The sequence below is a fragment of the Phoxinus phoxinus genome, assembly GCF_949152265.1.
Source record: "Phoxinus phoxinus genome assembly, chromosome: 7".
NCBI classification, from domain to species: Eukaryota; Metazoa; Chordata; class Actinopteri; order Cypriniformes; family Leuciscidae; genus Phoxinus; species Phoxinus phoxinus.
The window spans coordinates 20,444,412-20,469,633 of NC_136882.1; the positions used below are offsets into that span (position 1 = coordinate 20,444,412).

Below are 25,222 nucleotides of genomic sequence, written 5' to 3' on the forward strand. Positions count from 1 at the left end.
ATATCAATAAAAATTATTTGAAAGATTGTATAGTGATAGATTGTGAGATTGCATAATGATAACTTGGCGACAATAAAACATTTCGTAGGATTCAAAATAAAAGGATTTTGATCATTTTCATAACTTGCAATCACAATTTGGAAATCCAGGCCTGGAATGACAGGTTTTTATATGTCCAGGTTTTTCACGACTGTTGGAACCTTGTTAAAACCAGCAACAACAGAAACACACACACACACACACAGATGTTGGAAGGGGGAGGGAATTACTGAGAGTGTATTACAACAGAAGGATGGTTCATGCATACTAACCATAACCTACTTGGGTGTAACTGGAAACTTCAAAGACACTCATGTAAGGATTATAATGTGTATGTGGTCTTAGTATTATTACCAGGATGGAAGGATAATATAAGAGCTTCATGTTACCTCGCTAATAATTTTCGTGGCGTGTCTGACATGTATCATGGCAGGGGTGACCTCCAACCCAGAGAGGTTCTTTCCTTTCATTGTCATCTCAAAGTCCTTCTTATACTCTTTCTATCCACCACAAATATAGAAGAGTGGGAGATACATGAAGCTTTAGGCATACGGGTCTAGTACACCATGGTCACACTGGTTCCTCAGTCGAAGAGTGTGACAGTTCATAATGTTTTGAGTATCTTGATGTTAATTTAATGTCCTGTACAGTGACACTATCAAAACAGCCATAAGCATCTAACATACATAAATACCTACCATAAATCCATGGGTCCTGGTTGGAAATTGTGGTCTCCCAATTACTTACCAGCATTACAATATTTGTATCCACATAAAAGCACACTGTTTGAATTTTACTTAGTATTTCAAAGTCATTCACACTGGGTTACAAAGTATACTTGAGATATATACCATTTTGTTTTGAGCTTTGGCATCAGTATTTACCTGACTCTGCATATGTTGAGCTTCCTTAGCTGTCACGTAAGTAGGAGTCTCAAAGTCCAGCATGGCTTTGCCTCTTTCTTTCTCATATTTCTCCTTATACTTCACCTGTAGTCAGACAAAATCCCAAAGGTGAATAACATACACATAGAAAAGCTGAACTGATTCATTTAATGGTTTACTAAATAATGATTGCCAAGCACAGACCACAGATTTGTCTGCAAACGGAATCTTTTTGAAAAGTCTAGGCTATAGCTTTTTGGTTTTGTTTTTATACTGGATATCAATTAATCTGCCATTTTATGTTCCTAAGCACTGAGACTCATAAAAGAGAGTTTATCATAGGCTCAACAGTGTGGAAAATTAATTAAAAATACAATGGATGTTTATGGTGTTTTCGCAATATAAAATGTCTCAGACTTTAATGATGGAGTGACTCGCTTTTACAACTTTGTTCTTACATAACGCACAGACAAGTCCTCATAAAGCAGTTTTACAGCACAAATTAACCCAAACAAATAAAATGTAAATGATAAATAAATCTAATTTAGCTGCATAAGACTGACAAGTTAGCTGAAATGAAATAAACAGGTCCAACATGTGAAGCATCACACACAGAGAAGCAGGTGACGTCAGCTGCAGAAAGCTCCAGAACTGTATGACTTACGTGACTTTGCAGCTCTGAGGCCTCTTTGTGGTGAAGCTGCTCAGGTGTGTCAGCTATCATAAGGTAGTGACCCCTACTCTCCTCAAACTTCTTCTTGTACTGGTACTAAAGAGGAACGCCCAATAAAGCAGCTCAATAAAACAAAATGCAAATCCAGTGTTTCATCTCTCCCATATTGAAAAGGCCGAAATTGGCCAAAAAATGAAAAAGAAAGTGGGGACCAAAAAAAGAAGAAGAAGAAGAAAAGACTGATACATAACATAATGACACTGATAATGGAATGAGGAAGATTTATTTAACTTTCAATGATCTAATCATACTAATAATGTTATATCATATTAAATGTCTGGTAACACTTTACAATAAGGTTTCATTAGCTCATTAGAACTAATAATGAACAGTACTCCTAAAGCACTTTTTAATCTTAGTTCATGTTAATTATAACATTTACTAATACATTATTCAAATTAAAAGTTGTATTTGTTAATATTAGTTAATTTTCTGTGAGCTAACATGAACAAACAATGAACGACTGTATTTTTATTAACTAACATTAACAAAGATTAATAAATACTGTAACAAATGTATTGCTCATTGTTAGATCATGTTCATTAATACATTAACTAATGTTAACAAATGAGAACTTATTGTAAAGTGTTACCAAATATTCCCCCAAAAAACACATTCCCCAAAAACCTCTTAGACTTAATTTAAGGTTATCCATAACAATAACATTTTTAGATAATTTTAGATCAAATCAGTTTTAGATAAGACATAGTTTTAGATTTAAAAAATAACATAAGTGTATATGTTTACATAGATATATTTTAAAATATGTTTAGATAAAAGCTGTGTCAAGTCAACATTCAAGTATTTTCTTTTCTAGTTTATATGCACGCATCCCAATGAAAATGAAAAAAGGTAGATGAAAAAAATGAATGAAAAGGCATCCATGGAATTGGGTTAAAAAATGTTTTATCAGGGATTGTTATTAAAGAAAAAAATTGAAAAATGAGATGTTAGAGTGCTTTTAGAATACCACTAGGCATGTTAATAAAAAAATAAAAAAATAGAATAGGGTCAAGTGAAAGCAAAAATGGAGCTAGTGGTAGTATGTTTAAAATAGGATGATGAGGGTCACTACCAAATGATAGCCTGGAATGAGTAAATAGATTAAATGAGAGCTTTCTCTGAGGATGATAGATGGCTCATGTGAAATGAAATGAAGATGTGATATTTCACAGTTATAGTGTTACAGTGTGTGATGGGAGGGAAATGAAGCCATCAATAAAACTCTTACATCACTGGACAGCTTGCTAGTGCTCAGGTTGTGCTGCATTGACAAAGACTCTGCCATGTCAGTAACAGGTTTGTGAATCTTCTTCAGGTCACCTTTGTACTTCACCTGTAAGAAATATACAGGCAAAATGATAAGAAACACTCTCAATGTGATATCTGACTGGTAAAATAATGTATTTAAAAGAGCAGGTTTGAGAGTTTAAAGCACCTCGCTTGCAAGTTCATTGGCATCCTTCAAAGTCTGATAAATCTTGCTGTTCTTCAAGTCATACTGTGGTCTCCTTCCTTTCATCTCCTTGTCAAACTTCTCCTTGTACTTCAGCTTTTGAGAGAGGACAGTGCAATGTTAGTTGCTGCTAGTGATGTACATAAAGCTGTCTTTATGTCGTATGAGTCAAAATGCTTGCACAAGCACAGAGACGTGAATCGTTTCATGCAATCATAAGTGGAAAGAAAGGGAAACTGAAAAGAATCTCATTACAACAGGGTTTCAGTTGGGTCTAATACAGTACAATTCAGATCAAGTTCACATTGTACTAGCCCCAAATGGGATGACCAACACAAAGTTCAGAGCATTCAAAAGCATCACATCCAACATATACTGTTTGTGTGCACATAAAGCTGAAGTGTGTGATTTCTGTGCCACTAGCATCACTGAACCAACGGGGTGCAACGGGGCCAAGACTGACTCGATTACGTCATTTGCAGTGCTTAATGGGAGTGAATAAGCACTAAAGAGTTATTTTGGCGACTTTTCTTTGATTCTCTGATTGGTGCAGATTTCTTTACAGATTCATGGGTAATGTTTAACAGAAATTACACAGTTACACATAATTATTTAAAAAATAATTTGGAAAAATGCAGGCTGATGGCTTCAACAAAAGCACATATCATTGGTTAACCTTGTCGCTCACATTGGGTCTCTCTTTAAAGGTTTAAAAGTTATTGTTAACTTGAATGAGATTTTTACTTTCAGAACATGACTCACACTCTATTGCTAAAGAAGTGACTGTGCTCAAACAGGTTTCCTAACACTTCATCTGTTTGCCATTGGTGAAACAAACAAAAGAAAATCCCACCCCAAACTCAAGCTGTTGGTTAAGCCAATGTTACTGTATCTGTCAATGTTTTGATTATGCCAAAAGGTTTTTGTACTTGTCTTTAACGGGTTAGTTCGCCTAAAAATATAACACAAATTAAGATATTTTTAATTAAAGGGATTTCTGTCCCTTCACTAAAAAATCCATTCACCCAAAACTCTTCAGAAGACTTTGATTAAACTGCTCCTCGATTTATATGGATTACGTGAACTATGTCTTTATAAACTTTTTAAAGCATCAAATATTTGGGTGAATCTTCATTTGTTTTTCAAAGATTAACAAAAGTCTTATGGATTTGGAACAAAATGATGGTGAGTAAATTATGACAGAATTTTCATTTTTGGGTGAACTAACTCTAATTAAAGAAAAATGACACACTTCAGCTTTAACTGAAGGTAAGGTGACAAAGAGATTGAATCTTTTCCCAAAAATTCTGAAAAAAAAAGCTCCAGATCTGTGGAGGAATCAAATTTGTGACATCAAGCAAAGAGAGTCACATGAGGAGTGTGTAGACCAAATAATTTATATCAACAATAAATCATCAAGTGTGTTTTTGGTTTCTAAAAGGTAGAAGTGCCATGAATTAGTACGGTATCTATTTAATTCTGTAAATCATATAACTGATGAATAATAGTGTTGCTTATTGAATCTGCACACTCCTCGATACAACAGCATGTCAAAGAATGCAACAGCAAACTGGACAGAAGTTTTGACGATTTGAACAAGAGATACAGGTCATTCATATGTCCAAAAACATTTAGCATGCCAGACAAGTCTGAAATGGGGGGAAAATGCTACAGATGACAAAAAACCGTGATAGAGTGCTGGTCTATAAGCCTATGCCTGGCAACAAGGCAAAAGCTTGCATGACAAACACAAAAAGAGACAAAATCAGCAACAAAAAGACGCAAAAAAACGAAAAGGCAGGGAATGTAAAATTAAGTGGGCAATTTCAATGTCTGCAGTACCCAAAAATCTTATCAAATTGAGTGCCACTGGAGTACAATGACTAGGTCAGTCCGAGGGAAAGAGAACATAGACACTAGACAGACAGAGAAGTGCAAATGTCACTCCCAGGGGCCAGGGGCCCTTCTTACATCACTAGTCAGGGCACTCATTTTCTTAATGTGCCGCATCTGAGGAGTGTCAAAGGAAGCAGTACCATGGAGGGATGGGGTTTCCTCTACCTAAAAAAAGCGCAGCGAAATGGCAGGGTAACATCAATGAGATGGGACAAAACAGAGAAAATAAATGAATGGAAAAACAGATGGATGGATTACAGAGAGTCAGATGGATAGACATTAATAAATACAGGGCAGATAGGTAAGCAGATGAGGTGGAACAGATTACAAGAGACACTCAGGGCTCGCATAGACAATGACGGTATTAATAATGATGGGCATGAGAAGCACTGCTATGGCGTTCTCAGTACACTACAGTGAATATACCACTACAGCTATCTTTGAGTATTACTGCATATGCAGCTGCCATGATGGTGAAGGTGTAAGGAAACCAGTGTCGAATACATATCCAGTGGCTTCAAACTGAACCCCTGTGTTCCTTGCGGATGAATACAATGAAAGTATATGGACCACATCATGTCTAGTGTGGAGTTGCTAACGGTATTACCTGACTGGTCAGTTTGGACACCTCAGTGGCCAGGGCGATATCAGGGCGGCCGAGCAGCGTTCCACCACGGCTGGCCTCCTGACGAGCTTTATCACGGTATCCAACCTACAAGAACAGATTTTGCAACCCTTACTACTTACAACTACAACAATAACACATACTTTTTTGTCAAGACTTCTCTACAGAGGTTTGAATACTACACCCAAAAAATAAAACTCTGTCATCATTTACTTGGTTCCAAAACCAAAAAGACTCATTCAACTTCAAAAATGTGCTGCTTAATGTAAACCAATAAGGTTTACTCTCGGGCACCAAGCAAGCATGGTTGAGCTGCCGTTGACCATGTTTGAAAGTCTTATGGATTTGGAACGCAATAAGGGTGTGTAATTGATAATAGAATCTTTTTTTTTTTGGGTGAACTGTCCCTTTAAAGTGACTCTCACCTCACTGACGAGCTTAGCAGTTTGAGTGGCTTTCCTGATGTCTGGGCGGTCAGCAACCGAGGTGTATGTCAACTTGGCTTTAGCTTCCTGCTTATAGGCAATCTACACAAGGAGAGACGAGAGATTTAAAATGATCTCTGTCTAAGACTATTAGTTAAAGCAGATACATGTTAGTTCCTTACGTTGCTTTGGTTTTTGGTCACTTCCATGGCATGTTGAACATCGGGAGGAGCAATCATTTGATTGTAATTAGACTTGCCTTTCTCCTTCTCAAACTTTTCCTTGTACAATTTCTGTGGAAAGATCGTGTGAGATTATGATTGGTGATCGTAATACCGTATAATCCCTACAATTGAGGATTCTTATAATAATGGGGTGAAAAGTGAGAATTTCAACTTACAGCACTTGTGATTTTGGCAACCTCTTTGCTGTGGGCAGTGTCACGAGTTTCAGCAAGTGTAGTGAAGCCACCCGACTGATGATCCTTTTTGCTGGCCTCCTTGTATTTGGACTGCAGAAAAATGTGTAAAACATACATTTAGATGTGATAAATGAAAAAATATTTTACGAAGCATTATATTGGTTATTGTTACATTATATTGGTGCTATACCTCAGACACAAGATTGGCCACTGATTTAGCATGAAGGATTTGAGGCGTGTCATGGACAGCCACATAATGGCCCTTGGCCTTCTCATACTTCTCCTTATATTTCACCTGAAGAACAGTGACATTTTTCATTAGTTTAGCTAGTCATATATGTTGATTTTCAAATGTCCTGTATGGAAAATGGCACTCACGTCACTAGCGAGGTCAGTGTTCTTCTTAGCCAAAATAGTGCATTTATCATCAGTGATAGACATTACGCAGCCCTTCATCATTTCCTTATCGTACTTGTACTCAACCTGTGAATTACAAGAAAAATCTGTTCATTAATCTGTAATTATTCTCTCTAAAACTGAAACTATTGTTGAAAATGGAGCAGTACAAACATCACTCTGCTGGAAACTGTTCCTAGCGGCATGGATGAAATCAGGTCTGTCCACAGTCCAGATCCACTTGTTCTTGGTGGCCTCATACTTCTTCCTGTAGTCGAGCTACAAGTAGGAGAAACACAAATAATGAGATGCTGACTTGTGATTCAACTTCACAGATGCTCAGTGTAGATCAATGCAGACTCACATTGCTTATGTTCTTGTAAGCCTCCTTGGCGGCACGGATTTCGTGAGCATCAGGTGCCATGTTGATGTGAGCCTTGTTTCTTTCATACACTTCCTTGTATTTCAGCTGTAAAAAACAGAAATTTTAAAATGAAACATACTGACATAAATATAGTCTTGAATTTGGTTCCTTTTTGCAAATGTACAGAAGGGTAAACCTACATTGCTGGTGATCTCCTTGACCTTCTTCATGTGCTGGCTCGCGGGAGTGTCATGTCCAAGTGTGTAACCTCTCGCTTTGGTCTTGTTGTATTCCATCCTATAGATGATCTAAAGAAGTGAACAGAGATGCCAAAATATAATGCATTCACATACAATGACTGGATTATTAACTGAACATTAGGAATGTCTACTGTATGTATGTATAAATGCTTTTCACATGAAGGTGTAAGGCAGATGGTGATGATACTCACATCGCTGATTTGCTTGCTGCGCTTGGCAACTTGGTAATCAGGGGTTTCCAGCACTGAGGTGTATTTCGACTTGGCACGTTCATACTGCTCTTTGTACTTCCACTACAGGAAGTAATGAATAAGAAATGATAATCAGAGACAGCACATTTCCATTCACATGAAGCATATCTTATATAAAGCTATTACGAAGATCACATCAATAGAATTTTTACAGTATTATATTTACTGTTATAAGGATCACTAAGTAACATACTGTGATATTTAAGTTGTATAACAGCTGTCAATATCATGCATTAAGAGGGATGGTTTAATCATGACAGACTTAAGTTAAAGTACATTTAAGTTGTATAACAACTCAATTTCGTGCATTAAACGGTAAGGTTTAATCAATCTATTCAGAGGAGCAAATAATTACTTATTTTTAGCAGTCCATAAAGACGCACACATACATACATGCAATAGAGAACATGCAATGTGCTGTCAAACAAAATGGAGAAGGAGGTGGAAAGCAGCTTCAGGCAACAGCATACAGAAAGACATTGACAAGTTACAACTTGTTATTACTACTACTGTATACTACTGTCTCTATCCTTTATGCTAATACTCTTCTGCAAACCTTTAAACATGGCAGATTTTGTCTCTAAATGTTTGTTTCTAATTTTCCTTTTATTAGTGCTTCTATTTATATATATTTTGTGACATTTTGAACTAATTGTATTTTATTAATAAAAGCAAAGCTACTTATTTTATTTGATTATATTTTAATTCATTAATTAATTTAAACATAAAAATGCCTCATTGATTCTTTGTTCATTGCAAAATAATAAACTGATTTAAAGAAACTAAAGGAAAACACAACCATGACACCTTAAAGTAGGGGAGGTTTTTTTGTTAGTTTATCAATATTTTGACAACTTGCTCTGAAAAATTGTGACATTTATACAAAACATCCATATTCTAACATAGTTTACTTTCCAGCTAAAGTCTACTTCCATTATAGCTAACTACTGTATGAATGCAGCACACCTTTTCTCCTAAGAAAGTTATGGAAAGTGATCAGTGGATGTGTTTTTAAAGCAGGGTATGGTGGAAAAACCAAAGTAGTAATAGTTAAAGGCTGGATATTACCACTAAAGGTGACGTTAGGGGTGCATTAATGAAGAGATGAGATTTCTAGGGGGCTTGGAAGACTACCAGTGGGCAGATGGTTACCTTACTCCACATGCCAGAGTTGTACATGGCAACGAGCATATCAGGACGGAGCAGCTCATTGCAGCCACTCTTGAGTAACTCCTTGGCCTTGCATTTATATTTTCCCTGTCCATTGAGGAAACACACAAACACAGAAGCGCAAATCATGCCACAATTGAAGACAGAGACAGAGAGTAGCTCCTGAAGTCCAGAAAGAGAAGCTCAGTACCAAACTGTGTACTCCAAATAAGCAATTTCAAAAGAGTTAAGAGTTGTTTAGATGGAGCCCTATCTGGAGCACACAGATATGGACCTAGCTGTGCACACTCAAAAATTCCCATTTGGGTTTTTTGAATGGCAAACTAGCAGACACCTAAATCAGGGGAGAGAAAGAGACACAATCAAGTGACGTTGTAGCCATGCGACAGAGCCATCCATTGGATCGGAGACGACCTCATGCTCGGGCCCCTGTAGCGGGCGATGGACCCGCAGGGGGCGGCTGGAGCTGGTGGCTTTACCTGACTCAGCTTGCTGGCCTCCTTAGCCATGATGTTTCTAGGGTCATCTACAACTATGGTGTACTTATCCTTAGACTTCTCATAGCTGGCACGGTAGGACCTCTGCTCAGGATTTCAAAAAAGGAGTTAAAGACAACTGCCTTGAGAGCAGTGAGGATGAACATTCATTCAGGAGGAGAAAATATGTCATGACAGGTAAATTCAAAGTTACATTTTAGTAAAGATATGGAAATATATATATATAATTTTCATGAAATATAAAGGAAACTAACAGTTTGAGGTGGTATTAAGCATGTTGCAATAGTTTACCTTTAAAGATGTAATCATTATAGAGGCAGGGGAAGAAATACAGGTTATGTACGCAATATTTTGTTGTATTTTATAGCATTCTTGCAAGCATTCTCTTGCTTCATTACTCACATTGTATTTAGCATTTAATATACCACAGTATTATGATATGAAGTCATACTTCTATTGACTTACATTATTAATCAAAAGGGAAGCGTTCTTGGCAGCCTCAAAGAATGGTGTGTCACATGTGTATTTGAAGTTGGCTCTGTTCTTCTCGAATGATGCTTTGTATAGTCTCTGTCAAAAAGAAAAAGATAGAAGAGAGTATGAGGCGGCTTTTGTTGTATCCCATTGTACTGAATATTCATTGTACTTTCACGGTAAACCAATGTTTACCATGTTTTCTGTATCCCCCAAAAAACTATTTCAAAAGATATATGAAATCTGATGCATTTAATTTTTTTATTGATGCATCAGATTTCAATCTGATTCGAAAAGGTTCCATTCTGTATTCATTAACACAACTGTAGTAGAAATTAGTAAAATTGTGGTTGCTCTTTACTTCGCTGTAGAGGGTCTTGTTGTGTTCAGCCTGCACCATCTCAGGTGTGTCCCACACGTAGCAGCCGATTCCCTTGATCCAGTCCAGATCTTCTTTGTACTTGACCTAAAGTGGAGAAGAACATGTGACAGTGGTTAAACAGCACTGAGTTTCTGTTAATGACACTGTGAGCTGACGAATTACAGAATAAAAAGAGAAGGTGGGTTTAGTTAGTTATACTCACATCACTGATGCAGTCCCTCACAATCCTGCTGTGGAAGAACTCAGGGCGGTCAGGGATGGACTTCCAGGTGCCCAATGTGCTGATGTACTTCTCCCTGTATTTGACCTGAGAAAAGGAGAGAGTGAGTGACAGGATTCCTCACCAAATCACATTTTCTCATGTTTAAAGCAAACAATTTACTAACCTCACTGATGTCATCTCTGACCCTCTTGGCACAGAGAATATCCAGTGCGTCTTTGTCAGCGTGGTAGTGACCCTTGGCAAGCTCAAAGGTCTCCTTGTAGCGCAACTGGAGAGAAATTATATAGATTGTTAGGGCGGCTCTATAACTGATATTGAACAGGCCAGTAAGGGAAGAAATAAAGCATCTGGTTGACTTACATCGCTGGCATTGAGGTAGGCCTTCTTAGAACGAACCAGGATTGGTGTGTCATGAATGGGAGTATACTTGTGCTTCATCTTCTCATACTGTTCCTTGTACTTTTTCTAAAGATGACACAAAAGATGAATTACAGGGTTTTCTGCATAAACAAATGTTATACATTACTAAAAAGAATCTTGGTGTAAAAAAAACAATTACCTCACTGTACACCACTTTCATGGAACGGGCATGATCCATGACGGGAGTATGTGATTCTGGGGTGAAGAAGGCCCTCTCCTTAGATGCCAGATCAACGTACTGGTACTGTGAAGAGACACCAGTATTATATAGGCAAATCTGTATAGGCAACATTTTTCCCGGTAAATTGATAAAATTTACTAGAACAGATTTAAAAACACTAGGCATCATACACTTGTCGAATTTGAAAATGTAAATTGCGACGGAAGTGAATCAATTAAAACTAACTTTAGCTGGAAAATATCTTTATTCAAGAACCGCTATAAAGCCAAAACAATCTCTGTTACCTTAAATTAACCGTTTATTACTGTAAAGCCGCTTTGAAACAATCTACATTGTTAAAAGCACTATATAACTGAAGATGACTTGACTTGACTTAAATGGTTACAGAGAAAAACTGGGCTTTACACTAAATTACTGAGGATCACACACTACCACAAACAACCAGAAGTCCATCTGAAATCAACAAACTCACACAGACAAATATGTGCTTGTTGCTAGGAGACGCATGACAAATTGAGACAATTTCAGCTCAAAATATCAATATCTTCCAACTGAACGGAATCAAAACCTTAGTATGATTTTTTAATTTGACATATTATAACAAGTCATTATTTATGTTTAATTAGGGTTTGGGCTAAAAGTGATTTACCTTGTTGGTGAGAGACTGTGCCCACTTGGCTCTCTTAATGTCCAGGCCATCCACAGTGGTGGTGCATTTTGTCTTTTCCTTATTGCCATCAGCTCGATACACCATCTGAGGATAAAAACAGATGAAGAGACATTGAAGGATGTGGATAGGCTTTAAAACCGGAATGATGGAGTCTATAACTGAGATATAAAGCCTGAGGATGCAACAAAATCACTTACATTACTCATGTGGGTCTTGAGTTCAGACACACGCTTGTACTCTGGTGTGTCCAGGACCACACTGAAGTTGGAAAAGTTCTTCTTAGCATCAACTTCATACGTTTTCTAGCAAATAGAAAAAAAAAAGAAAAAAACTGAATAGTACCAAAAATCATCAGAATAAACCATTATGAATGAAATGTGGCATGCATGATAATAAGTGAATGAATAATTACTCTAAACTTGCTGATCTCACGGATTCGGGTCATCTCAGGGGAGTCCACCATAAAGCAGCCAATACCTCTCAGCCAATGCAGATCCTCTTTATATTTCAGCTGCAGGAGATATAAGAACAGTTATTATACCTGAACATGTCAAGAGGGCAAATGCAACGTTTCCAGTATGCAATGTGTCGCAGTAAATTTAGGTGCATGTATGGGGGACACCTACATCGCTGTTAAGCTCATTGACATGGAAGCAGTGCAACAGCTGTGGGGTGATGGGCATTGGCAGAAGAGTTCCTCTGCTGTTGTAGTACTTCTCCTTATAGCACACCTGTAGAGGAAAATAAACCATCAATAGAGCATCTGATCATTTTGGTGGTATAGTATGAACTCATATTTCACAATAAAGACATACTTACATCACTGATTGCTTGCTGAGTGGCCTTAACCTGTCTGATCTCAGGTGTGTCATACTCAGAGTGGATCTTGTCCTTTTCCTTCTCATATTTCTCACGATACAGCCGCTATGACAAAATGCAACCTTGTTAGTATTCTTGTTCATGATAAAGTTAAAAATTCTAAAGTGAAACGCTCTACATGGATATTGTACTTACTTGGTTGGTGACCTTGTTGGCCTTCCTGATGGTGAGAAAGTTGACACCTTCAGGATCTAGTTTGTAGCTCCTGGCTTTCATCAGATCATAGGCTTCCCTGTACTTCATCTACAGAGATTGGAACATCAGATGAGATGCAATCATAACATTTGACTCTTTTTTTTCGAGAATTGAGGTGCTCGTACATTGCTGGTGACGATGCTGTTGGCTTTGGCCTGTTTGTTGAGTGGAGTGTCATAAGGCAGAGTGTATCCGGTAGGCATTAAGATCTTATTGGCCTCTTTGTAGAAGTTCTAAAAAGAAAGAAAGGATGTGATTGAAGCATTCATCAATGGAGAGACCAGTACATATTTTTATGAATTGTTAAGAGACGTCATACTTCGCTCTGGATGTAGTTGGCTTGACGGGCCCTTTCAGTATCGACAGTCACAGCAGGAGAAGTGTTTTTACCCATGACATTTGTAACATAGTCATGACGGTAGTTGAGCTGCAGACAAGAAGGATATGAGTTAAAGGATTCTGCTTCAATCATGCAATAAAGGCATTCTGATGCATGTTTTTCAGGTGTTACCTCGCTCAAGTTCTTAGCGCTCAGCTTGCATGTTTCGTAGACAGGGGTGTCCATGACCACAGAGTACTGCTTAAAATGCTCGATTCCCTTAGCTCTGTACTGATTCTGAAAGAGAGTATCACACAGGACAAGAAGATCAGATGTGAGATGATGATTATAGAGTAGGAGGAGCATGAAAGAAAATGAAATGAGGCTACACTTACGTCACTCTGCAGTTTCATAGATTGCTTGCAACGAAGAATCTCAGGAGTGTCCCAAGCATAGCAGCCAATACCCTTTAACCAGTTGAGGTCATCTTTGTAGAAGATCTAAATTAGATGCAACAATACAGGGTTACAGCAACAAAAAGACCCTAAAACAACCTAACGTGCTGTATGACAATACACAAAATTATGAAACGTGTTTGGATGTTGGGATAACTCACGTCGCTCAGTTGCTCGTTGACCTTGCGGGCATGTACGTACACCTGCATGTCAGGCAGGCAGATCCACTGGTGCAGGTATTTACGGTAGTCAACCCCACTAACAGTCTTCTGAGTATTGCGTGCGCTTACGATGTCAAGCATGTCGGGAGGTACATTGATTTTAGCCTTGGTCTTCTCATATTTTTCTTTGTACAGGCGCTAGTGAAAAGGTGTTACAAAAAGCTTTTAATTGTTTGTACATTTGGTAAGTTACAAAGGTGAACCTCAGCTGATGCTTCACTTACATCCAGAACCAATTTTCCAGCTTTGATACATCTTGCAGTGCCGGGGTCATCCTCAAGACACTTAGGCAGACTGTACAGGGTCTTGAACTTCTCATAATCTTCCTTGTATTTAACCTAGAGAAACCAAGGAAGGTTTAACGGCCATTATGTTTAGGACACTCAGGCAGTTCCCTCTTTATGGAGGCATAAGTAAGCACTGGAGAAGGGACTGGAGAAAGGACTCACATTGCTCAGGATGACCTTCTGTTGTTTGGCATGGACTAAGGCATGGGAATCGTGAGGGATGTTGTAGCTCTTGGCCTTGATCTTGTCCCAAGCAGCAGAATATGCTTTCTGAATGAACACAAAGAACATTTCAAGAACTAGGACAACAAATAAAACCAGGATTTTAGAGCTTTTCTCGCAGGCTTACGGTGCTGTAGATCTCCTTCAGGTTGAAGCATCTTGCGTAGTCCTGGGTGTCCAGAATGGTGGTGTAAATATGCTTCTCCTTATGATATGCCTCTCTGTAGTTCAACTGAAGATGAAACATAAAATATGCAGCGTATTACCTTTTGAACTCCAAAGTATAGAGCTCTTGATAGTACTCAAGGATCTGACTTATCAGTTAATGGGAGTGCAAACCTCACTGGCCCAAGTGTGGCCCAGGATGGCAGTCACGTATGCAGGGGTGTCTGTCACAATGGAGTAGTTGTTCCATTCCTTCTTGCCTTCTGCTTTGTATTTAATCTGTTTGGGGGGAAAAATTAAACCTTCAAACAGGTGGAAACACAATAATGTGTCTTTATTGTAAACTACAAGATGAGTTGAAAATGTTACTCACATCACTCTGTAGCTCATATGATTTCTTGGCACGTACGATCTCAGGAGTGTCCCAGGAGTAACAGCCAACGCCCTTCATCCAGTTCAGGTCTTCTTTGTAGAACACCTGTCAAGGAAAAATTAGTCAAATGTAGCCATTGAACAGGTCTGACACATTCAAAATATCACTGTAATTATAACCTACATCACTCAAGATCTCATTGGCCTTGCGTGCACGGATGACATCGTTCTGATCAGGGTGGCATGTCCACTGGTGCAGGTGTGTACGGTATAGCACATCACTTAGGATTTGCTGGCATTTCTTGGCAACCACATGGCTGATCATATCAGCAGGAATGTGGAGCTTAGTTTTGGTTTCATTGTAGGCTTTGTGGTAGTCTCTCTGATGGACAGATTGAAAAAATTCTGGTTGATGAGGAGTTAAACTACAAGATAAGTCAAGTGGATATCAAAGTACAGAGATCTTAGACCTCAGGCATGGTAATAATAAAATCAACTCACCAGATTTTTCATCTTCTCCATATGACCAGAGCGAACCACCTCAGGGTAGTCAACCAGAGTTGAAGCCATGTAGTGGCCTTTGGCTTTCTCATGGGCATCATGGTACTTATACTGCGGTGTTTCAATATAAAAAAGAATCAACAATCATCCCTTCTAAACCAGTATTTAACAGTGTTTGAAGCAAACAATAAATATAGGTATAATATTAAAAAGCCTTTTTTAAACACTGCACTGTCAGTAACTGACCCAAGTTATATGGCAATAAGGAAAGGGTCCATTTTATTTCATATTAATTCATTTTTGATACTCACATTACTGATCATGTCTCTGGTCTTCTTGGCTATTTGTACTGGCATATATTCATGGTTCAGCTGGTAGCCAGTGGCTTTGCTCTCATCCCAGTTGACTTTGTACAATTTCTAGAATAACAACAACAAAACATCCTAAATGCAATTCATCACATTTATAATATCTAAACATATACAAACATGTCTGGAATGGACTTTGTTACCTCACTGATTATCTTTGCAACATCTCTAGAGTGAGCCAGCTGTGGTGTATCTTCAGATCCAATGTAGTGACCCTTCTCCAGGTTAAATGATTCTTTGTACTTTAGCTGAGCAACAACAGAAAGATCGACCCAGTTGTTAAGTTAACCTCTTTCACATCAGTATTCCACAATGAAGATGAAAATGCCAAAATCTGAGACACACTTACATCGCTGAGGTTGAAGGCGTTAACCTTTGCAAGGACAACCTCAGGGCGATCCACTATGTGAGTAAATTTGCTAAAGTTGTCTTTAGCATCCTTCTTATAAAGTCTCTGTGTGGGTAAAAGAAACAGGCATTGTTGTAAGATAATGGAGGTTTTATTATAACAGAGAAGTTAGACAAAAAAAGGTGTGGTCAAACTTACTTCGTTCATAATGTGTTGGGCATTTCGGACTTTGACATGATCTACACAATCAGCAGCCACCCATCCACAACCACGTAACCATTCCAGATCTGCTTTGTAGATATTCTGGTGGGAGAGTATTATTACATTACATTATATTATATTATACATTATGTTACATTGCATTACATTACATTATATTAAAATCAGCTAAATCAGATGTTTTAAATAGTAATTGAAAATGTAAATTTATTCTGTATTTCAATAAACAAGAAAAAATATTTTTAATTAAAAATCTCTTCATCCAATACTTACGTCACTGGCTAATTCATACGCTTTACGGGCCTGAATGACATCATTTTGATCGGGCATGCATGTCCACTGGTGCAAGCGAGTTCTGTAGTTGTCATCATTAACTTGGATCTGGCACTTCTTTGCATGCTCAAAAGCTATCATGTCCACTGGGAGGTTGAACTTGGTCTTGGACTTGTTAAAGTCCTTCTTGTAGAGAGCATCACTAGCAATTCTAGCTGAGTTCAAGGCCAGCACGAGCAAAGGATCATCCTGGACGCTTAGGGCTCCAATGTGATGACCAACTTGCTTACGGTAACCAGCCTTGTACTTGTACTGCAAAAAAAGAGGACGATTTATTTACACACATAAATAAAATTAAGGTGAAATGGGTTTAGGATTAGGATTATTTATTTACTTACATCACTCTGTACTTTACTGGTGTTGATGCATTGTTTAATTGGGACTGCATCTCCAGGCATGAAGTATGATGTGGATTTGGTCTTGTTCCAGTTTTTGGTGTACAAATGCTACAAGTGATGTTTAAAATGTAATTTTTGTTACTATTCAACTTTTTTATTCAACAATTCTTACAGCAATATTTTTTCTCAAAAAGAAAAAATGCTTTACCGGGTGATGCATTTTGGCCACTTCCCTTGCTGTAGCTAGAACTGGGGAGTCTGTCAAGGTGTATTTAGTCTTGTCCTGGTGCCAGGCCTCACGGTACTTAGCCTGAGAAGACAAAACAAAGAGGACACTTAGAGAAACATATGTTTGGAAAGAACTTGATTTTGCATACTAAATATACTATAAAAGTTCTGTTGTTTGAGTAACTAAATGGAAAGACAATGCGTATTAGAGGTTCAAGCATGAAGTGTGCCCTAAAAATCTTTTACTCCATTCATTCACTATTAAAAATAATAATTATTTTTTTTTTGTTACATTTATATAGAGCTTTTCTGGGTACTCAAAGCACTTTAAATAGAAGGGGGGGGGGGGGGGGGGGGGGTCTCCTCAACCACCACCAATGGGCAACCAGTCTTGGGCTACAGGGTGATATGGCTGCTGGCCAATATCAGCCTGTGCCAATATTAAGAAACATTTTAATGATATGGCTTTGAAACTGAAAGTTAAAAAATGTTACATGCAAGGAAACTACTTGCATAAAAGGAGTACATTGTTTGATGATGGCTATTTAATTTCTCTTTTCATTAAATGAAAGTGTAAACATTTTTTTATGTAAATTTAAATTGAACCGTAATTAGAATTTTGTCATTGATTATCATTGTGGTTTTCCTTTGTATGAATGGATGATATTGCTTACCTCATTGAGCACTTCAGCTGCGTTTTTGGAGCGCACAAAGTCAATTCTTTCAATGGGTGTTGTATATTTCTGATCGTCCAGCTTCACACGGTAGCCTCTCTGTGAATCAGAAAGAAAAAAACAATCACACCTCTGTGTTGCATAAACTCATTGGTAGTAATAGCTACAGTATATAGTGCCAAAAGACTTACATCAGCCAGAATCTTTTGGGCATGCCTCACTTTGACAACTTCAACTGACTCATGGGGAATCCATCCACATCCCCTGAGCCACTCCAGGTCAGCCTTGTACACAGCCTAAACAACAAAAACAATCAAATGAAAGAAAGTATCACACTAATTCCTAGATTTTTGTCAATGAAACCATTTTAACCGTTCAATCAAAGCTCAACTTACATCACTGCGCAGATCATAGACTTTTCTGGCCTGCACGACATCATTGGAGTCTGGCAGGCAGGTCCAGTTGTGCAGGTAGGTTCTGTAGTTAAAATCATTGACTTGGGTCTGACATTTCTTGGCCAGCTCAAGAGACAGCAGGTCCACTGGGAGGTGGAACTTGGTCTTGGACTTGTTGAAGTCCTTCTTGTAAAGAGCATCACTAGCAATCCTAGCTGAATTCAAGGCAAGCATGATCAAGGGATCATCCTGGACACAGCGGGCTCCGATGTGATGACCAACTTGCTTACGGTAACCAGTCTTGTACTTGTACTGCATTTGAAAGATTTGAAGTATTCATATTTACATTACTCTCAAATAACAGAGGGGAACATTTCAAAGCCAAATTTAAAGATAGCTAATAAAAAAACGTTTACAATATAAAAGAGAAAATACTACAAAGTTTAGAAAACAGACAGAAAAAACATGACTTTGCGTTTTCTTACGTCACTGGCTATGTCTCTGGAGGCTCTAGCCTTGATCACAGAAATGGCATCCTCTTTGATGTGGTATCCCTTTGGCTTTGCAGCATCCCAGTCTTTGGTATACAATTTCTGCAACAGGACAAAAAAGTGGAAAGTGTAACCCAATAGTTTGATAGCATAATAAGCTCATAAAATAAAGTTAATTTTAGCAATACTCAGCAATTCTGCAAGTGAGTTTGCTTACATTGCTGACAGCAATGGCATTGGCTCTGGACAACTCGATGGCAGGTGTATTTGGCATGATGTGGACAGATGTCTTATCTTTGTCCCATGCTTCTCTGTATTTCCTCTGTGAACAAAATAATAATTCAAATATTTTTTTTAAAAAAAGGTTAAGGGCTTTATTTGGCACACATTGATGCAAAAACAAAAAAGACTTAATTCAATTCACAAATATATTACACTATCTTAGAAATATTTTACATTTCTAATTAACTGTACACATAATCGTAATTACTATCATAACTACTACTAAAACTATATTCTTCCAATATTTAAATGTTTTGATTAATAATTCTGTGGAATTGAAATTGAAATTAAATTCAATATAATTTGACCCAGTGTTTGTGCCATTCATTTGTATGCTTCATAATTTTTAAGAAGTCTTCAACTGTAATCTGAACATAAAAATCTGAGTGAAGTACTAAAGGAAAGGCAATAACCTTACATCACTGAGGATGTCAGCATTTTGCTTGGCTAGGACGAAGACCGGCAAGTCCACAGCACTGGTGAACTTGATAGTACTGGGAGGCTGGCGATACAGATTTTCGTTGAGGATCGTCTGAGCATTCTTGGCTTTGACGACATCAATAGATCCTTCCGTCAACCAGCCACACCCACGGATCCACTCAAGGTCAGCTTTGTATACAGCCTAGTTTGGAAGTTTACAATAAAGATGTTAATTTAGTAATATAACAAACCAATGTAAACCAATGTAAAATGTGTGAAATGAATCATATACGTACATCACTGCGCAGATCATAGACCTTCCTGGCCTGGACGACGTCATTGGAGTCTGGCAGGCAAGTCCAGTTGTGCAGGTGGGTTCTGTAGTTGAAATCATTGACCTGGATCTGACATTTCTTAGCCAGCTCAAGAGACAGCAGGTCCGCTGGGAGGTTGTACTTGGTCTTGGATTTGTTGAAATCTTTCTTGTACAGAAGATCACTAGAAATCTTGCCTGAGTTCAAGGCCAGCATGATTAAGGGATCATCCTGGATGCTAAGGGCGCCAATGTGGTGTCCTTGCTGCTTCCTGTATCCGGTTTTGTACTTGTACTGCAAGGTTTTAATGCATAAAAGAGATTTAGCACTATCATTTAACAGAGTGTGTTTAATGTGTTAGATAAGATCCACATTGATACTTGCATCACTAATGATGTCTCTGGAAGCCTTGGCAGATTTCACTGCGATGGCATCCTTAGGCAGGAAGTAGCCCTTCTTAAGGCTGTTCTCATAGTCTTGGCGGTAATATTTCTGCAAGAACATGGGGAATCAAAACATACTGATTTAACAGGATTTGAAACATTAACTATTGTGCATTTATTTATTATTTATTAGTCACTACGAAACAGTGTTTCTATACTTACGATGCTTGTGTTAAGTTTGTTCTGTTTTCCAAGCACGATCTCAGGGGTGTCTGGCATGACATGGATATGGATCTTATCCTTATTCCAGGCATCAACATATGCACTCTGCAATGCAATAATAATGAATACAAAGAGTTAGACACATGCACCTATGCACCACACAATCCCAACCTGCAACAGTGATTTCAAACATTGATTTTTTTTTTTTTAACCTTTACACATATTAGTGAAATCTTCTAGGAAAAAAATACCTTGTCCATGATCTTGGCATTGGCTTGGGCAAGAGCAAAAGGTACGGAATCTGTCTTGCTAGTATACTTTAAGGTGCTTGGATGCTGTCTGTACTTCCTTTCACACAGAATCTCACCAGCCTTTTTAACCTTCTCTACATCAACTGAGCCAATGGGTACCCATCCTGTACCTCTGATCCATTCCATATCAGCCTTATACACAGCCTGATGGCAGAAAATACATGAGAAATAGTAAGAAAGCAGACAATGCTGGTAGTGTAGATCTATTGATTACGATTACAAATAAACATTTTACAGAAACTCACATCGCTCTGAAGATCATAGACTTTCCTGGCCTGGACGACGTCATTGGAGTCGGGCAGGCAGGTCCAGTTGTGCAGGTATGTTCTGTAGTTGAAATCATTGACTTGGATCTGACATTTCTTGGCCAGCTCAAGAGACAGCAGGTCCGCTGGGAGGTTGAACTTGGTCTTAGACTTGTTGAAGTCCTTCTTGTAGAGAGCATCACTAGCAATCTTTGCTGAGTTCAAGGCAAGCATGATCAAGGGATCATCCTGGACGCTGAGGGCTCCAATGTGATGACCAACTTGCTTACGGTAACCAGCCTTGTACTTGTACTGCAAGAGAAGGATGATTGCAGCATTAAAGATGTCTCCTATTTATATTTACATGATAGGGCAATAAGAGAGAAAATGTATCAATCAGCTTGTAATATCAGTGTGACTTTCAAGACAGTATATACTCACATCACTAATAATCTCTCTGGATTTTTTAGCAGCTTTGATGGCGACAGCATCGGTTTTGATGTCATAGCCCTTCCTGAAAATTTCCTCAACCGCTTGTCTGTATTGTTTCTGTAAGCAGAATTTTATTTTGTATTTGATGTTTTTCTGAAGTGAAATGCTGAATTGGACTAATTTGGAAATCAAACAGAATGCATGAGTTTGAGAGGCTTAGTTTAACAACTTAAACTAAAACAAAAAATATAATGAAGGAAAAAAACAATCATTCAAAAGTGATACCTACCCTACTATTGGTAATTGCATTAGCCTTTGAGAGCACAATCTCTGGGATATCAGGAGGGATATGGATCTTTATCTTGTCAGCCTCCCATGCTGCATGGTACTGACGCTAGAATGAAAAAAGATATGTTGTCAGCAACAATATCAATACTGTGTCAGCTGTTATTAAGGACAATAAGAACATCTGGCAATGGATAAAAAAATTACATTAAAGAGTCATATGCAAATGAATGTATACTAAACCTTATGTAGTAATTTATATTGTGACAAATTTGTTCTCCAGAGAATTGTGTTGACATAGTTCAGTCGGATTCCAATCATATGACATTTATTCTACTAACCTGATCCATGGTTTGAGCATTTGCCTTTGCAAGCACCAAAGGCATGGACTGCATGTCTTGTGTATACTTGAATGTTTGTGGTTTCTGTCTGTAGAGTCGCTCGTTGAGGATCTCAGCTGCTTTCTTTGCTTTTAGGACATCAAGCGAGCCAATGGGGACCCATCCTACACCAGTCATAAACTCCATGTCTGCTTTGTACACAGCCTGAGGTGAAGAGGAAATGTTACTTTGCAAAACTATACAGTTCATATTTGATATAAAATTATCTGTAGAAATAATTGAATGCCATTTTAGCTTGACAAACGTACATCGCTACGGAGATCATAGACTTTTCTGGCCTGGACAACGTCATTGGAGTCGGGCAGGCAAGTCCAGTTGTGCAGGTGGGTTCTGTAGTTGAAATCATTGACTTGGATCTGACATTTCTTGGCCAGCTCAAGAGACAGCAGGTCCGCTGGGAGGTGGAACTTGGTCTTGGACTTGTTGAAGTCCTTCTTGTAGAGAGCATCACTAGCAATCTTCGCTGAGTTCAAGGCCAGCATGATCAAGGGATCATCCTGGATACAGCGGGCTCCAATGTGATGACCAACTTGCTTACGGTAACCAGCCTTGTATTTGTACTAAAAATAATAAATACAAAGGTTTTAGAAAGTAATTGTGAATAATAATGTGTGGGTTTAACACAAGCTATGTTTAAAAAAGTCACTCACGTCACTGACGATATTCCTGGATAACTTAGCTGCTTTGATAGCAATAGCATCACCGCGCAAATCGTAGCCCTTCTTCTTAGATTCTTCATTGGCAAGTTTATACCTTTTCTAAAATTGGAAAATATTTTACAGATTTAGAGTTATCAGAAAAAAATGAAAATGTGAATATTTCAGACATATACTGTACATACCTCACTGTAATTTATATTGTTCTGCTTTGCCAACAGAACATCCATACAGTCAGGCATAATGTGGATTTTCGTTTTATCCTTGTCCCAGGCTTCAGTGTAACGTTTCTATAAGAGTTGAATAAAATTATATGTCAGACATTTAAAACTTTAAGCTATTCGTAAGAGTTCTTGTGTTCAGAAACCTACTGACAAGATTTACCTTGTTTGCATTAGTAGCATTATTTTTAGCTAAAACTAGTGGCATGTCTTCAGTAGTAACGGTGAACTTAAAGTTGCTTGGGTGCTGACGGTACTTCCTTTCATTCAGGATTTCCCCAGCCTTTTTCACTTTCTCAACGTCAACTGAACCAATGGGAACCCATCCTAATCCTTGAAGCCATTTCAGATCAGCCTTGTACACCGCCTAATTGCACAGACAAAAAAAAGAAATATTTATATGTATATATATGAATAAGTTGACATGATTGTAGCAAGAAATAACAAAAGTCAAGAGGACTTTAAATAGACGTACATCACTCTGGATCTCATAACATTGTCTGGCCTGGACGACGTCATTGGAGTCGGGCAGGCAGGTCCAGTTGTGCAGGTAGGTTCTGTAGTTGGCATCATTGACTTGGATCTGGTTCTTCTTGGCCAACTCAAAAGCTATCATGTCCACTGGGAGGTTGAACTTGGTCTTGGACTTGTTGAAGTCCTTCTTGTAGAGAGCATCACTAGCAATTCTAGCTGAATTCAAAGCCAGCACGAGCAAAGGATCATCCTGGACGCTTAGGGCTCCAATGTGATGACCAACTTGCTTTCGATAACCAGTCTTGTACTTGTACTACAGTTGATTAAAGGGCAATAAGAGTGAATAAAAGACTAGGAGAACATTCTAGACCATGAACTACGAATGACCATGAATGAAGAAAGGACGAGAGCACTCACATCACTGATGATATCCCGAGAGGCTTTAGCTGCTTTAATAGAAATGGCATCACCACGCAAGTCATAGCCTTTCTTTTTGGCCTCCTCATTTGCAAGCGTATAGTTTTTCTGAAAATAAAAACAATAGTAAAAGAAATTATGTTATATAATATATATATATATATATATATATATATATATATATATATAATTTAAATGCCCACAAAATTATTAAGAATGTAATAAAAGTAAATATGGGAAAAAAAATATAACTTATCGGTTCAATTACTTGAACCGAATGACTCACCACACTGTAGTTAATTTTGTTCTGTTTGGCAAGCAATATCTCCATTGTATCTGGCATGACATGGATCTTGGTCTTATCCTTTTCCCAAGCTTCCACATAGCTTTTCTATAGTGTAAATAAAAATAAAAATAATCATATATGCAAAGTATATATAGACATTACAATGGAAAAAATAGAAGAAAATGATGGTACTGATCAAATCAGGCTACCTTGTTCATGATGGCTGCATTGTTTTTGGCCAGTACCAGTGGCATGTCTTCAGTTGTGCAAGTGAACTTGAAGTTGCTTGGGTGCTGACGGTACTTCTGTTCATTTAGGATTTCTCCAGCCTTTTTCACCTTCTCAACATCAATCGAACCAATTGGAACCCATCCGAGTCCTTGAAGCCATTTAAGATCAGCTTTGTACACCGCCTGAGAACAAACATAGCAAAAACATTACCATTATGTACAGAAATGATATGCCTGTATAAACTGGATGTTTTTGAAAAATGGAGATCTCACTTTTTAAAATTCTAAATATAGCATATCTATGTACAGTACAGTAGCAGCTTACATCACTAGTAATCAGTGTTGGGCAAGTTACTTCGAAACAGTAATGCGTTATTTATTACTTGTTACTGTCATTTCAAAGTAATTCGTTACATTACAATATTACTGTATTTAAAATGTAAGGCATTACACTACTATTGCATTACTTTTAAGTTACTCTCACCAAAATAACTGCAAATATGGATTTGGCAATCTAAATGTAGCGTATGATGCTCAATTAGCTCATTACACATCCAGTAGAAGGTGATGTGGTATCCGACTGAGCTTGGACCCATAAGAAATTTTACCATGATGTACTATAGTACATACCATGGTATACCATAGTAGTACCATATGGAAGTACCATGGTACCTTACATCTAACCATGGTACATACTATATAGTACTTCAGATATTATCATGGTACCATGGTCATTGCATGGTACTGTAGATGTTACTATGGTACATAGTATGGTACCTCAGATTTACCATGATACCTATCATGGTACATACCATAGTACCTCAGATATAACCATGGTACATACTTTATAGTACTTCAGATATTA

General features: G+C 38.0%; 1 protein-coding gene across 50 annotated transcripts in view; it reads right to left on the reverse strand.

Annotated features, from left to right (window-relative positions):
* Window positions 1–25,222, reverse strand: part of neb (nebulin) — a 60,278-nt gene that overhangs the window by 10,185 nt on the left and 24,871 nt on the right. For 10 of the 50 annotated variants that reach the window (XM_079618022.1, XM_079618019.1, XM_079618015.1 and 7 more), the window contains 70 exons: window positions 24,337–24,540; window positions 24,128–24,232; window positions 23,842–23,949; window positions 23,426–23,737; window positions 23,114–23,317; window positions 22,915–23,019; window positions 22,724–22,831; window positions 22,322–22,633; window positions 22,014–22,217; window positions 21,677–21,781; window positions 21,397–21,504; window positions 20,956–21,267; window positions 20,651–20,854; window positions 20,400–20,504; window positions 20,179–20,286; window positions 19,777–20,088; window positions 19,479–19,682; window positions 18,996–19,100; window positions 18,773–18,880; window positions 18,288–18,599; window positions 18,084–18,188; window positions 17,893–17,991; window positions 17,199–17,300; window positions 16,991–17,098; window positions 16,593–16,904; window positions 16,299–16,403; window positions 16,101–16,205; window positions 15,895–15,999; window positions 15,695–15,802; window positions 15,384–15,494; window positions 15,067–15,264; window positions 14,884–14,988; window positions 14,685–14,789; window positions 14,473–14,577; window positions 14,286–14,393; window positions 14,061–14,174; window positions 13,777–13,974; window positions 13,556–13,660; window positions 13,353–13,457; window positions 13,161–13,268; window positions 12,967–13,074; window positions 12,782–12,889; window positions 12,587–12,691; window positions 12,394–12,498; window positions 12,180–12,278; window positions 11,965–12,069; window positions 11,747–11,851; window positions 11,056–11,160; window positions 10,857–10,961; window positions 10,660–10,764; window positions 10,476–10,580; window positions 10,253–10,357; window positions 9,883–9,987; window positions 8,903–9,007; window positions 7,691–7,792; window positions 7,440–7,547; window positions 7,240–7,344; window positions 7,050–7,154; window positions 6,858–6,962; window positions 6,670–6,774; window positions 6,459–6,569; window positions 6,241–6,351; window positions 6,059–6,160; window positions 5,616–5,720; window positions 5,084–5,173; window positions 3,095–3,208; window positions 2,888–2,992; window positions 1,588–1,692; window positions 924–1,028; window positions 429–539 (listed from right to left, as the gene is read on the reverse strand). In XM_079618022.1, coding sequence (XP_079474148.1) covers window positions 429–539; window positions 924–1,028; window positions 1,588–1,692; window positions 2,888–2,992; window positions 3,095–3,208; window positions 5,084–5,173; window positions 5,616–5,720; window positions 6,059–6,160; window positions 6,241–6,351; window positions 6,459–6,569; window positions 6,670–6,774; window positions 6,858–6,962; window positions 7,050–7,154; window positions 7,240–7,344; window positions 7,440–7,547; window positions 7,691–7,792; window positions 8,903–9,007; window positions 9,883–9,987; window positions 10,253–10,357; window positions 10,476–10,580; window positions 10,660–10,764; window positions 10,857–10,961; window positions 11,056–11,160; window positions 11,747–11,851; window positions 11,965–12,069; window positions 12,180–12,278; window positions 12,394–12,498; window positions 12,587–12,691; window positions 12,782–12,889; window positions 12,967–13,074; window positions 13,161–13,268; window positions 13,353–13,457; window positions 13,556–13,660; window positions 13,777–13,974; window positions 14,061–14,174; window positions 14,286–14,393; window positions 14,473–14,577; window positions 14,685–14,789; window positions 14,884–14,988; window positions 15,067–15,264; window positions 15,384–15,494; window positions 15,695–15,802; window positions 15,895–15,999; window positions 16,101–16,205; window positions 16,299–16,403; window positions 16,593–16,904; window positions 16,991–17,098; window positions 17,199–17,300; window positions 17,893–17,991; window positions 18,084–18,188; window positions 18,288–18,599; window positions 18,773–18,880; window positions 18,996–19,100; window positions 19,479–19,682; window positions 19,777–20,088; window positions 20,179–20,286; window positions 20,400–20,504; window positions 20,651–20,854; window positions 20,956–21,267; window positions 21,397–21,504; window positions 21,677–21,781; window positions 22,014–22,217; window positions 22,322–22,633; window positions 22,724–22,831; window positions 22,915–23,019; window positions 23,114–23,317; window positions 23,426–23,737; window positions 23,842–23,949; window positions 24,128–24,232; window positions 24,337–24,540 — 9,315 coding nt within the window. Of the gene's footprint in view, window positions 1–428; window positions 540–923; window positions 1,029–1,587; window positions 1,693–2,887; window positions 2,993–3,094; window positions 3,209–5,083; window positions 5,174–5,615; window positions 5,721–6,058; window positions 6,161–6,240; window positions 6,352–6,458; window positions 6,570–6,669; window positions 6,775–6,857; window positions 6,963–7,049; window positions 7,155–7,239; window positions 7,345–7,439; window positions 7,548–7,690; window positions 7,793–8,902; window positions 9,008–9,399; window positions 9,502–9,882; window positions 9,988–10,252; window positions 10,358–10,475; window positions 10,581–10,659; window positions 10,765–10,856; window positions 10,962–11,055; window positions 11,161–11,746; window positions 11,852–11,964; window positions 12,070–12,179; window positions 12,279–12,393; window positions 12,499–12,586; window positions 12,692–12,781; window positions 12,890–12,966; window positions 13,075–13,160; window positions 13,269–13,352; window positions 13,458–13,555; window positions 13,661–13,776; window positions 13,975–14,060; window positions 14,175–14,285; window positions 14,394–14,472; window positions 14,578–14,684; window positions 14,790–14,883; window positions 14,989–15,066; window positions 15,265–15,383; window positions 15,495–15,694; window positions 15,803–15,894; window positions 16,000–16,100; window positions 16,206–16,298; window positions 16,404–16,592; window positions 16,905–16,990; window positions 17,099–17,198; window positions 17,301–17,892; window positions 17,992–18,083; window positions 18,189–18,287; window positions 18,600–18,772; window positions 18,881–18,995; window positions 19,101–19,478; window positions 19,683–19,776; window positions 20,089–20,178; window positions 20,287–20,399; window positions 20,505–20,650; window positions 20,855–20,955; window positions 21,268–21,396; window positions 21,505–21,676; window positions 21,782–22,013; window positions 22,218–22,321; window positions 22,634–22,723; window positions 22,832–22,914; window positions 23,020–23,113; window positions 23,318–23,425; window positions 23,738–23,841; window positions 23,950–24,127; window positions 24,233–24,336; window positions 24,541–25,222 lie in introns of all 50 variants that reach the window. The other 40 variants (XM_079618039.1, XM_079618031.1, XM_079618017.1 and 37 more) reach the window with 14 other exon arrangements.